Here is a 14,270-nt window from a genome sequence, read left to right on the forward strand (position 1 = left end):
TATATACAAGTTATTGTCATGGAAAGGATGTTCCTTAACATATTTCCCAGGAAAATCCATTTTGGTTTAGTTTTTGTATGTTTTATTGTGAGTCCGTAAAAGTGGCTTAATACCTCTGACAATGTTGTTGACAGAAGTGACCTGGGAGTCAGAAATGCTTCCAGGGGTCTTCCCCATGCTGTTCCCATGTCATTTGAGCACTGTTCCCATCGATTTGGGCAATTTTTAGGCCTTCTGCAGACCACCGGGGGGAGCCGCCTGAAAAATGCTCGTGTTTCCCATAGACTTACATTGGGCTCATTGCTCGGGTCGAGCACCCGAGTATTCCAATGTGCTCGACCTGAGCAATGAGCACCCGAGCATTTTAGTGCTCGCCCATCACTACAGGAGTTATCCATTCCAAATAAAGATAGCATTTGAGAAAAAGGAGGACAAAACAGCACAAAAATTGTGACTATAGCAATGAGCAATGACCACCCGGCTTATCTTATTAATGCTATCTATTTGAACACTACAACAGTTAAGAATATAACAATGGCAAATCAGTTAGTCCTGTCAACAATGACAAAAGGGGTATTTATACTGCAAAATATTTGTAAACAGGCGTTATTTGGCTCCCAATTATCTTGCCATGTAAAAAGGCTACCAATCACCTTATGAATGAGCACAACCCTCCTTCATCGCATTAAATGGTCTTTTAGGCTATGTGCGCACGTTCAGGAAAATTTCTGCCGCGTTTCTGCACCTCTTGGCTGCAAAAACGCTGTGGATTTTGTTTTTGATGCGTTTTTATGTGTTTTTTTATGCGTTTTTGCCTGCGGATTTGCCAATGCATTGTATAAGAAACTCGCAGGCAAAAACGCACAAAGAATGAACATGCTGCTTTTCTTTTTGCACATGAAATTCAGTCAGGAAAAATCCTGATCATGTGCACAGAACTTGCAAAATGTCATAGGAAACCATGGGATAAAGTTTGCAATGCATTTTTGGCCCATTTCTGCATGGAAAAAAACGCACTAAAAACACACTGTGTGCACATAGCCTTATGCAGCATAAAATATCATTGTTCTCCGTGATGCATCACCCTGTGTAAATAGGAGTCACAGTGGTGAGAACCATGGCAGCCTACAGTATGTGCACTGAGCAATCTAATTTGCTTTGGTCTGCCGGTATAAACAGGAAGTTCAACGACAGTCGATCGGTAACAGTTTACCAATTGGCAGTCAGATTGTGCCTTTGGTTGGTCCAGTGTATTCAGTTAAGGATATTGCCTATGTTACCATCTAATAGTAACCATCATTTTACATATCCGTTTTCAGCCTGAATTAAAGTTTTCTGCTCCAGATTCCTGCATTCTCAATAGTGTGAAAAAATTGTAAAACTTATTCATAAAAAAAAGTAGTTCAGTATCTAACTAGCATATTGCATGAAAATGGGGCATGTAAAATATATACAGCAACATCCTTCAACAATTCATTCTCTCATTATAGATCTCATAACTCAGTGTAGATCCTATGCTGAAAAAGTTTGGTTATTCCCAGGACTGGTCACAACTTATAAAATGCACCCTATCCATACAGGAATGAAGAGAATCAGGAGATAAATAGAGTAAAGCTGGCCACATACAGTACATTTGATGGCTGTTGGCCGAATGATGCTTCAGCCCTCTCTCCCATACAGAGGAGCACTCATTCACCAGACTTATCTGGAAGCAGCTTATTTCCATGAAAACAAAACTATCAGCCGTCAAAAATCAGACTGATCAACGTCTCCCTTGATCATCAGTTGTCCGTCACCTCCATACACATTAGATTGTCGTCTGAATCCATCCATATTGGCGGCTTCGGCCAACATTAGTCTAATGTGTATGGGGGCCTTAAGAATCAATAGTTTGTTTTTTTCAGATAGTCCTATTTTTATATAGCCTGATATTAACATGGTTTCTTTCTTTTCAGAGGGAAGTTTTATTGATGAAAGTTTAGAAAATGAAGGAAGTATTTGTGGGAGTGACTCAACATTCTACAGGCAGACACAAGGTAATATCTATTTTTCATAATATTAAAGAGGTTATTTAGTCATGTAAGTGTGATGACTTATCCTTTAAGCCATTAATTAGTTTTGTAAAGGTCCAACTGTTGGCCCTACCCCTGGTCAACTGTCTGAAGAGGCCCTTCGAATGTTTACAGCAGTTCTCAGGCTGATTTGTACTTGCGTGCACCATTTTTTTAGTGGTTGTATTTTACACGGTTGTTCCAATTAATGGAACAGCGCTGCAATATCTTGAATGGCCCCTAAAAAAATAAAGTGCAGGCAAGTAGTAATCAGCCTAAAAGATGATAGAACTCCATCAATCTAATATTGATGGCTTATCCATCCATCCATTTCTGGGTGCTTCTTGAAGTATGTTTGAGGTCATTGTCCTGCTGGAAAACCCATGACCTAGGATGCAAACCCAACCTTCTGACACTGGGCAGTGCATTGCGACCAAAAATCCTTTGGTAATCTTCAGATTTCATGATGCCTTGCAGACAGTCAATGCACCCAGTGCCAGAGGCTGCAAAACAACCCCAAAACATCTTTGTACCTCCACTGTATTTGACTGTAGGTACTGTGCTATTTTCTTTGTAGATCTCGTTCTGTTTTCTGTACACAATAGAATGATGTGTTTTACCAAAAAACTCTACCGTGGTCTCATCTGTCCACAAGATGCTTTCACATGATTTTGGCTTACTCACATACATTTTGGCAAGCTACAGTCTAGCTTTTTATGTCTCTGTGTCAGCAGTGGGGTCCTCCTGGATCCCCTGCCATCGTATTTCATTTCATTGAAATGTTAATAGATAGTTTGCGCTGACACAGATTCACCCTGAGCCTGCAAGACATCTTGAATTTCTTTGGAACTTTATTGTGGCTGCTTATCTACCATTCAGACTATCCTGCGTTGAAACCTTTCATCAATTTTTATCTGCTGTCCACATCCAGGGAGATTAGCTGCAGTGCAATGGGTTGTAAACTTCTTGATTATGTTGTGCACCATGGAAAAAGGAACATCAAGATCTCTGGAGACGGACTTATAACCTTGAAATTGTTGATATTTATCAACAATTTTGGTTCTCAAGTCCTCAGACAGTTCTCTTCTCCTCTTTCTGTTCTCCATGCTTAGTGTGGCAAACACAGACCCACAATGCAAAGGTTGAGTCAACTTCTCCCCTTTTTATCTGGTTTCAGGTGTGATTTTCATATTGCCCACACCTGTTACTTGTCACAGGTGAGTTTGAATGAGCATCACATGCTTGAAACAAAGTTGTTTTCCCATATGTTTAGAAAGGTGCCTACAATTTTGTCCATTTTGGGGGTTTTTTGTGAAATTAGGTCTAATTTTCCTTTTTTTTCCCTCAGTTTTTTTTGTGTTGTCCTAATACAAACAAAGGAAATAAACATGTGTATAACAAAGTATGTGTAATTGCAATATTTTTTTGGGAGAAATACTTCATTTTCTGGAACTATTTTAAGGGTGACAACACTTTCGGCCATAACTGTACATTGTTAATTATTAGTTATTAAAGGTTATGGACACCTTTGACATGGGAAAAATGACATTTACATATAGTGGCGACCAAAAGTTTAGCATTTTTTGTTAAAGTGTTATTACTTCTGTCTGGTTGTTGTGATGCCATTTCCCTGGTGATGAATTGAAAGTACATGAAGTTGTCATCATGCAAGACCTTAATTGTAACCAAAATGCTTTGGAATATATTGTAGGTATGGTCATTTAATTAAAAAAAAAAACGGACTGTCAAAAGTTTTGCATATACTATTTATTGATCACAACATAGAGAGTAATTCATTGTTTACAATGCCATAACTTAGTATTTTGTAGCATAACCTCTTTAATTACTGCACCGCACTGACGGGGCATTGAAGCCACTAGGGTATTCAAGACATCTTGAGGGATCTTGCTCTATTCCATTTGCAAATCTGCAAACAATTCATCTTTATTGCTATGGGTACAGGCCTCAACTCATCGCCCTAACTCATCCCAAAGGTGCTCTGTAGGGTTTAAATCAGGTGATTGACTTGGCCATTGCAACAGGTGAACATTTTTCTTTGCTAACCAATTTTTGACTAAATTTGATGTTTGCTTAGGATCATTGTCTTGCTGGAAATTCCATCCCCTGCCTACTTTGGTTTTAGCATGTTGCAACATTACATTCTCCAGTATATCCTTGTACATGGTAGCATTCATATTTCCATCAATTCTATGCAGAGGGACAATGACAGATCCAGAAAAGCGGCCACAAACCATGACATTGCCACCACCATGTTTTACTGTAGGTGTTTGGTACCCTACATCATTACGTTTTCAAATTGGGTTGTATATATAGTGCTTGACATAACTACCAAAAAAATTTAACTTGGATTCATCCGACCACAACACCTTACACCAATCTATCTCTTTCCATTGGCTGTGTTCTTTGGCAAACTCGAGTCGGACCTTCCTGTTCTTTGCAGAGATGAAAGGCTTCTTGACTGGAATTCAACCATTCAACCATACTGCTCTTAGCCGTTGCACCACAGTTTGGCGACTCACTTTGACCCCATATTCTTCTTTCATGTCGTGCGAAATCTGTACAGCACTTTTATGGACATCAGATACTGACTTTTTTTTAATAATGTGATCAACTCTGGAGGAAGTTTTTCCATGGTTGTCCACTTCTAGGTTTGTCAGCTGTTCCATAATCTTCTTTTTCTTTCTTTAATATGCGTGATACTTGACTCTGAGAACAGTTGAATGCCATAGCTACTTCTTTTTTGGCTTTTGCCTGACTTCACTCTCAGAATAATAAGCTTCCTGACATCTGGTGATAAATCTGGCTTTGTCTTTGCCATGTTTTATCCTAAACACACACACATAAAAAAAATCAGGCAAAATTTGACTACCCACAACAAAATATGCAAAACATTTGGCCCAGCAAATGTTGAAAACTAACACATAAAGAGATAAAATGATGTCAAACCAAATTTTTGTCCTTATAGCTGACAACCATTTGCATCCGGTTTACTAAAATCACCAGGAAAATGGCATCACAACAACCAGATAGAAGTAATCACACGTTTTAAAAAAAAATGCAAAACTTTTGGTTGCCATTGTATGTTGGTTGATATTTTAAGATAACAAAGCTACATTAAATTTAAGGCTTGTTTTCATTTCAAGGCCCCCTCACATGTCACTTCCTTGTGTGTCCATGATGATGCTACATAAACTAGCTTTGCTGTAGGAATTCTTGTAGAGCCAATGAGACACTGATAATGTGAATCCATTTCTCTATTTGTACACTCATACTCCGCCAGTGTAGTTCTACCCCTGCTCCTGCACACTGCTATGTGCACTTTATTCCTATATACTCTTCATCAAATACCCTGATACCGAAAAACTTTTTTTTACTTTTGTGAGGTTCCGGACGCACCCCTCCCATGCAAACGTGTTCTGATCTACTATGTATATGCTCAGGGTTGGACTGGAGTGTCTGGGGTCCATAGGAGGAATTGACTGTAGGGGCCTACACTACTGTTATCCCCATTACAGTGTAGATTCGGCTTTAAAATACAGTTGACTCTTGCACATCTAATGTGTGCACACCGTAACTGACAAATACGGTACAAGTACAAATACGGTACAAATACGGTAGTTTGCACTAAAGGGGTTATTTGGTGAAACAAGTTATCACCAATCCACAGGATAGGTGATAACGTATTGATCAGTGAATGGAGAACTTTTATCCCTGACATAACACTTTTATCCTCATTTTAAAATGGAGAGGCAAGTTGGATGTTTGACCGCCAAGTGCAGTGCTCGGCAGCCACTTAGGGAATGAATGGATCAGTGGTCGAGTCATACATGAGTTCCATTCTAAGGCCGCGGCCCCACTATCAGCATTTGGTCAGTATGCGGTCAGTATTTTTTCTCAAGAGTGGGAGCCAAAACCAGGTGAGGAACAATCAGAGAAAAGGTATAATAGAAACTAGAGTACCAATTCTGCATTTATCACCCACTCCTGGTTTTGTCTCCCACTCTTGAAAAAAATACTGACCGGATACTGACCAAATACTGATAGTGGGGCCATTTCCTTATGGTGATAAAAGTTCCACATTCTGCCGGGTCCCAGCAGTTGGACTCCAATCATTACTTGTTTTCACCAGACAACCACTGTAAGTGCATCTTTGCTACTGTCTTATAGTCACAGGATGGGGAAGGGTTAAATTTCCAAGCATTTAATCTCTAATGGAAATAAAGAATCTTCTCTTTTATTGATATCAGAGAGAAAGTGACCTCCATTTAGAACAAAATCCACGGTACCAAGACAAATAATATCACATACAAGGGACAAATAGCGTCAGATCATGACTGGACCACATATTACCACCACATAGTGATCAACAAATAGTACCACATACAAGGGAGAAATGCAACACACAATGACCGAACCTCATATTACCACCACATAGTGACCGCATACTACTACAAAACTGATCATGAATAAAAATCGCAATACTATTACCATTATACACATGAGCTCGGTGTATAGGGTCAGTGTACAGGTAATGCAGTGATCACCGGTGTCGTTATACACAGAAGCTATATATATAGTGTATAGTATACAGATAATACAGGGGTCACCAGTGACATTATACAGAGAAGCTCTGTATATAGTGTCAGTGTCCAGGTAATATAATGATCACTGGTGACATTATACACTGAATCTCTGCATATAGTGTCAGTGAACAGGTAATATAATGATCACCACTGACATTATACACAGGAGCTCTGTATATAGTGCACAGTGTACAGGTAATACAGTGATCACTGGTGACATTATACACCAGAGCTCTGTATATAGTGTAAGTGTACAGGTAATAGAGTGTGTCAGGGAACACAGCTGGGAGATCACACAGATCCCACCTCTGCCAACAATTTGTCAAGGAACCAACAGGGGAATCATGCATTTGTCAGGGAATAACACTCCGCTGCCTCCAATTGTCAGGACAATTACATAATTAACTGACTAGTGATGGACGAGGCTGCAGATGTTATCACTAGTAGACCAGTTATTGGGGAAATCATTGTGAGCGTATAGTATATACACATATGATTCCAATGCATGGGATATATATACCCTGGTATGGTCACTGCCAACTCCACAATAACAAAAGGAACTAGCTGCTACCACCAATCATTTATACAGGTGGATTGGAAGCCCGTTACAGATAGCGTATTGCTTTAGGGGTGCAGTTTATAGAGCAAGAGGAATGGAGCTATTACATTTTTTATATATTTAATCCAAAAGGTAGGCAGTGTTTATATGTTTATAAAAATATACAAACATGTGGCTGGTTCATAGAAAATTATGGGATCCCCAATTTGCATGATATCTTTGCCCCTGGAGGCCCCAGGCGAGAGATATTACTGTCACATTTCCCATCATGATTTTACCTTTCTATAAATAGGAAACGTGGCATGGATAGCGTCATCCATCTGACTGAAATTAGTCTGGAGGTGCTGCCGCAACAGCCCAGTAACAATGTCTTTCATACCTGTAGGACCCTTGCTGTTCATAAAAAAAACAATATTCATAACTGGAATAAAATAAAGGAGCCAAAAGTAATCTGTTTGCTTTTTTGTTCAAGCTCAGGCTAGAAGTGAAAGGTTATCTCTACCGGCTATAAATCTGTCGTAGCCCAAAATTCCTCTGTCAGCCCTGCCGGGTATACGATCCATCAGATAATCCTCTTTAACTACCTGTTCACATCAGGGGGTGTCCCTTTGCACTCTGAAGATCATAGCCTTGCTTGAATATTCACTATCAACTATGAAATGGCTTATAGATTTTACAATTACATCTATAACAGAGTAACTTATCAGTAACCTCTGTAGTTGAAGTCCTTCATCTTCACTTTTCTTCTTCATCCGACACAGACCACTATAATTTCTTCCAGGCAGGACTCGTCTCTGCAGAAAATAACACACAGACATCTATAGCTGATCACTTCTTTAGCACATTCCGCATTTTCCCCCCGACCTCTACCACTGCGCAAGTTAAAGAAGGAAAGCGACATAGTGCCGTCTTGCACAGTAACAGAACCTCCCTTATGTCCCCCTCATGAAAACAGAAATTATGTCCCCCACTTGCCAACTTAAACTAATAATCTATGTTCTTCATTCTGGCCCCCATACAGTAATTATGTCACCCTTCCTAGCCCCTTTCTGTAATAATGTTCCTCATTCTGTGGCTCTTTATTTAATAATGTACTCCATCCTGGACCCTCTAATAAATAATGTCCCCTATTCTGGTCCCCTTTATTTAATAATGTCCCCTGCCCTTGGTCCCTATGTTCCTCCCATCTTGAGCCACTATGTCCCTCATCCTGGGCCACTATGTTCCCCATCCTGGGCCTATGTTTTCCTGGGCCTATATTTTCCCGGTCCTGGGCCCCTTTGTTCCATGTCTCCATGTCTTGGGCCCCTATGTTCCCCCAACTTGGGCCCTTATGTTCCTCATCCTGGGCCACTATGTTCCTCCATCCTGGGCCCCTATGTGTCTCCATCCTGGGCCCCTAATGTTCCTTGAACTGGGCCCCTATGTTACCCCCTTCTAGGGCTCCTATGTTCCTCATCCTGGGCCATATTTCCCCATCCTGGGCCCCTATAACTGTTGCAGTGCAGGAAACCATGGCTTTCTGCACCACCATACTTATCAACTGAATGTGTGTCTAAGGACGCGCATAAAGGTATCACTCCTAGAATACTTTTGTCTTTTTTAGCCATAAAAGTATTTACAGTACATAGACTTTCTGGCTAACATGGTACCATGCAATAATTTTTTCATTTCGCATCAGGAAGCAACTGAAAAATACATTCATTTTAGTGCAAAGGTGCCCATTGCCTTTAACACCTAAATTACCAGCTACATTTTTTCACCTTTTTGTTTTTAATGTACAGTGAAGGAAATAATTATTTGATCCCTTGCTGTTTTTGTAAGTTTGCCCACTGACAAAGACATAAACAGTCTCTAATTTTAAGGGTAGATTAAGTTTAAAATTGAGAAATAGAATATCCAAAACAAAAATCAAGAAAATCACATTGTATAAATTAGATACATTTATTTGTATTTTGCAGTGAGAAATAAGTATTTGTCAATTGACAAAAGCCCTTAAGGGGCTGAAATGTTTTGTTGTAGTTCTCCTACAAGTGGAATAAATGAATTGACTATATACACGTGAGTGCCGGGATCTTTCTACTTTGCTTAGGGACAAGATCATAGAAATTCTCACGGCTGGAATGGGCTACAAAACCTTAAGTAAGACGCTGGATGAGAAGGAGACAACTGTTGGTGCAATAGTAAGAAAATGGAAGAAATACAAAATGACTGTCAATCGACATCGATCTGGGGCACCATGCAAAATCTCACCTCGTGGGGTATCCTCGATCATGAGGAAGGTGAGAGATCAGCCTAAAACTACACGGGGGGAACTTGTTAATGATTTCAAGGCAGCTGGGACCACAGTCACCAAGAAAACCATTGGTAACACATTACACCTTAAAGGTTTAAAATCCTGCAGTGCCCGCAAGGTCCCCCTGCTCAAGAAGGCACATGTGCAGGCCCGTCTGAAGTTTGCCAATGAACACCTGGATTATTCTGTGAGTTATTGGGAGAAGGTGCGGTGGTCAGATGAGATAAAAATTGAGCTCTTTGGCATTAACTCAACTCGCCGTGTTTGGAGGAAGAGAAATGCTGCCTATGACCCAAAGAACACCGTCCCCGCTGTCAAGCATGCTGGTGGAAACATTATGTTTTGGGGGTGTTTCTCTGCTAAGGGCACAGGACTACTTCACTGCATCAATGGGAGAATGGATGGTGCCATGTATCATAAAATCCTGAGTGACAACCTCCTTCCCTCCGCCAGGACATTAAAAATGGGTCGTGGCTGGGTCTTCCAGCAAGACAATGACCAAAAACATACAGCCAAGGCGACAAAGGAGTGTCTCAAAAAGAAGCACATTAAGGTCACGGAGTGGCCTAGCCAGTCTCCAGACCTTAATCCCATAGAAAACTTATGGAGGGAGTTGACGCTCCGAGTTGCCAAGCGACAGCCTCAAAATCTTAATGATTTAGAGATGATCTGCAAAGAGGAGTGGACCAAAATTCCTCCTGACATGTGCGCAACCCTCACCATCAACTACAAAAAACGTATGACTGCTGTGCTTGCCAACAAGGGTTTTGCCACCAAGTACTAAGTGCTGTTTGGCAGAGGGATCAAATACTTATTTCTCTCTGCAAAATGCAAATAAATTCATCTAATTTATACAATGTGATTTTCTTGATTTTTTTTTTGGATATTCTATCTCTCAATGTTAAAATTAACCTACCCATAAAATTGTAGACTGTTCATGTCTTTGTCAGTGGGTAAACTTACAAAAACAGCAAGGGATCAAATAATTATTTCCTTCACAGTATGGGTTATTGGGTTATTACAGTCATGGGAATAATAAATTAATATTGTAGCTTTCATGTAATTTTTGCAATGTATTTTTTTTTTTGCATTTGGAATTTTTAGGTATTTTATATTAAAGGCAATCTGTCCCCACTGATTGGCAGCCTTCTGACCATGTACAATGTGCACAGAAAACTGAAAAATTAGTGGTGGGAGCAGGGTTATACAGAGCTCATAAATATGGAGAACAGCCTGGCAGCAGATTTGCTATTCCTCTAATGGTAAGCTCCTGTTGATAAAACAGTGATTTTATCAAAATAGCAGCTACCAGCCCATTAAGTGATACATTGCTGGAATCAACAAATCTGTTTCTACATTATGCTGCTGTTAGATTAGGTGACACAAACCTGGTGATGGATTCCCTTTAATTATATATTTGTTTTGTTTTTTATATATATATATATTTTTGGAATATGGTACGTGACAAAAGAATTTATAAAAGTCCTTTGGAGGATATCTATTTTTTCATTGTATAGTTTTTTATTGTAACTGCGGCATCGATAAGTATCCTATTTACAAGGAAAATCAGACCCTGCTGTATCATCAGTCACTGGTAGAGCTGATCTGGGTTTGGTAAGACCCAGGAGCTCTACTATGCCTGGGTTTAGTAGAGGCAGTGGAATTGTTGTAGGAGCAGTGGCTATTTCTGTGTAACACCAGCATCGGCATCCCTGCATGGCTCCTCTCCCTTCTCCCAGTAGGGACGCCGACATACTCACCGCCACTGTCGCTCTGCGGTCTCCCCTTCTCCTTCCACGGCTTCCTGCTCCCAGGGATGGGCACGTCTTCCAATAGCACACTTAGGGCACATGTGCACTCCCCGTGTCTTAAAAGGGCAGCGTGCACCCTCCTGGAAATGCCCCTGCCAATAGCTGGGAGGAATTAAGTATAAGAACCAAGAGAATATAGACCCCTAAAAATTACGTGGAACGGGGGAGCCATATTGTGACTATTAGGGTTTCAACCTCTGCTGTCACGCAGGGTGACTGAGAGGGATTTCTAGGGAATTGATAGTCCCCACTACTGTGTATATATATTTATGTGTTTATTGATGTATAACCCTGTATGGCCTTAATTGATTGTACCTCTATTTTTAGAAAGATTTTTGTGTGTGTTCTACTTTTAAATATAAACATAAAAGTTATTTTTAGGGGTCTATTTTCTCTTTGGGTCTTAAGGTATTGAGGCCCTGCTTTTCTACTTATGCTTGGTTTTCTGTGAGGCATTAAGTATTTCAGGCACGCTCGTGCACACTGCACTATTAACTGTTGGCCCACCTATTCCCCTCTGATCGGACAAAAGTGTAATTCCTAATGTCTCACTTAGGAGGAGAGGCCCTAGCATGGCTCTACTCATTATGGGAGAGAGGGGATCAATGTTATGATCTGCAACATGTACTAAGGAAAGATAGGGGAAAGCTGTCCCTATAGTAAGACTAAGCTGAATCCCTACGATGTAGCGGGCTGCCTGTTCCTAGTGAACAGACCCGCCTTAGTCCTCGGCTAGTCTGAACGAAGACCTATAGAATTAATGGAGGGGTCCCTAAAAGGACTAAGGACTGGGACAAAAATGGGACACCTCCTAAACAGAGAAGTTGTTGCAGAACACAAAAAGACAAACTGACAAAAATGTACTAGAGGTCCCAGAGGACCAAGCGAGCTTAACAGAGAAAAGCATCAAAGCACTAGGCTAGAGAAACAGTCAAACACTGAAGTCCAGCACAGCCATAAGGGCGGAGCTGGAATATAAAGGCAGATGGTCACGTGACCGCAAAACACAAGATGGAAAAAACAAATAGGAGGGTTCTAACAATCAAGTGACCTCGGATCTGCAAGCCTTCCTGGGGGCGTTCCGTAAGATCTTCGATGAGCCAACCCGTTTAACTTCAGTTGCATCCTTTACCCTCAGACTGTGTCAGGAGGGTCTGACTGTAGCCCAGTATGCCGTCAGGTTCCGCACCCTGTATTCTGAACTTGACCGGAACAATGAGGCACTGGTAGCCACCTTCTGGGAGGGTTTGACTGGAAGGATTAAGGACAAACTGGCTTGCTGAGACATTACCGCTACCCTAGATGACCTAATTTCCCTGGCTATCCAGATTGATTTCAGGTTCCAGGAGCGTACCCAAGAGGCAACGCGTGAGAGGAGATCGTTGCGCCTGGTTCCGTCCCTAGAGAGATGCCACAGATCATCTTATCCACTCTTGTCCTGATAAGACAGGAAACTCCAAAGCCTAGGGTCTGTAGGAGAGGCTACCCTGGGCGAAAGTAATACCTCTCCACCATTGACTGTATCCATATTATGTGGAGGTTTGCAGTTCATTGATTCAGCCTATCTGGATTCCAGTTCAGCTGGAAACTTTATGCAGCAAGCTGTCGTACCGGATTCCCGTCCGATGCCTTCAGAATCCTTTGATGGTGGCATATGTTAATGGAAGTGCCCTATCCAAGGTAGTTCCTGTTATAGAACAAGTGGAACTCCGGAGAGGAATGCTGCATACAGAGAAGATTGCCTTTTACGTGCTGCTGGGCTTGTTACATGCACTTCTGGGCCTTCCATGGCTATGTATTCATGAGCCCATCCTAGACTGGAGATTCCATGAGGTGCTTAGTTGGGGACAGTCTTGTCGCGAGGAGTGTCTTTTCCCTGTATGTTGAGTCCGGCCACTGGTGACGCCATCTACTCTGCTGGGTCTGCCACCTGCTTACTGGTTTTACGGTGACGTCTTTGAAAGAGGGATACGGAGACATTACCTCCAAATAGACCATACAATTGCCCCATTGACCTGCTTCCAGGATCCTCTCATACTCGAGACCATATCTACCCTCTGCCACAGGCAGAGACCTTAGCCATGTCCGAGTATGTAAGGGAGATGTCACGGATGTGTCTGAAGTGACAGTCACCCTGCAGTTGGTTGCAAGAGATCTCTATGTTTGGCAATTACAGACATCTTCTTAGAGGCTGTCTTTAGGACCCAGAGGCTACCTTCCTCTGGCTAATTATCTCCCTGGTCTTAGTGTATAAATACCTGCTGTGTACAAGAGGGAGGTGCCGGTGATATTCATTACTCCTAGTGAAGACTTCAGCAAGAGCAGTACTTCCTCCTCTCTGGTGTTTGGGGACGTGTGCGCATTTGTCTGGAGTCGTCTAAAACCTAAGTAATTTGCCCTGTTTGTCCTTCCTTTTTGTCTTTAGAGTTCAGTAGAGACTGACTAGTGCTCATCTCCTCCCTTCCCTAGCCTGAGTCTATTTCCAGGAAAAGACAGGGCAAGGAACGCGTGCGATGATTGGTTAAGAGCCAATATAGGGTCGATAGTTGAGACAGGGTGACATTAGACCCCCTTTCCCTAGTGTCTGGGCTCCCTTTCCCTCTTCCCTCTGTGTTGCACTAAGTCTTTCCCACACCTTGCGAGACATTATCGCCGGCCGAGCACATTTTGAAAAGGGAAAAAAAAAACTGACACTTTTTTTTTCTCTGTGTGTTTTTGGGAGTGGACTTATTTTTTCCTTACTCACTTGGTATGGGTTCAGTTGCAAAGCTCGCAGAGTGGCTACACAGGCTGTCTCTGGAGGTGAATGACCTCTGCAGTGAGGTACAGCAGCAGCATCAGTAGCTACAGGTCGCCAATGTGGGGGTCTCTGCAGGTAGGCCTGTCCAGCCTGAACCCAAAGTTGCCCTCCCGGACAGATTTTCAGGAGGTAGGGACAAGTTTTTTGTA

General features: G+C 41.6%; 1 protein-coding gene across 5 annotated transcripts in view; it reads left to right on the top strand.

Annotated features, from left to right (window-relative positions):
• The window catches only part of MYRIP (myosin VIIA and Rab interacting protein), a 938,202-nt gene that overhangs the window by 701,045 nt on the left and 222,887 nt on the right, over positions 1 to 14,270 (top strand). For all 5 annotated transcript variants that reach the window (XM_073678116.1, XM_073678115.1, XM_073678117.1 and 2 more), the window contains one exon: positions 1,956 to 2,036. In XM_073678116.1, coding sequence (XP_073534217.1) covers positions 1,956 to 2,036 — 81 coding nt within the window. The remainder of the gene's footprint in view (positions 1 to 1,955; positions 2,037 to 14,270) is intronic.

This window comes from Phyllobates terribilis, unplaced genomic scaffold (genome assembly GCF_046119375.1).
Source record: "Phyllobates terribilis strain yellow unplaced genomic scaffold, ASM4611937v1 Scaffold_4__5_contigs__length_816908805, whole genome shotgun sequence".
Classification (NCBI taxonomy): Eukaryota; Metazoa; Chordata; class Amphibia; order Anura; family Dendrobatidae; genus Phyllobates; species Phyllobates terribilis.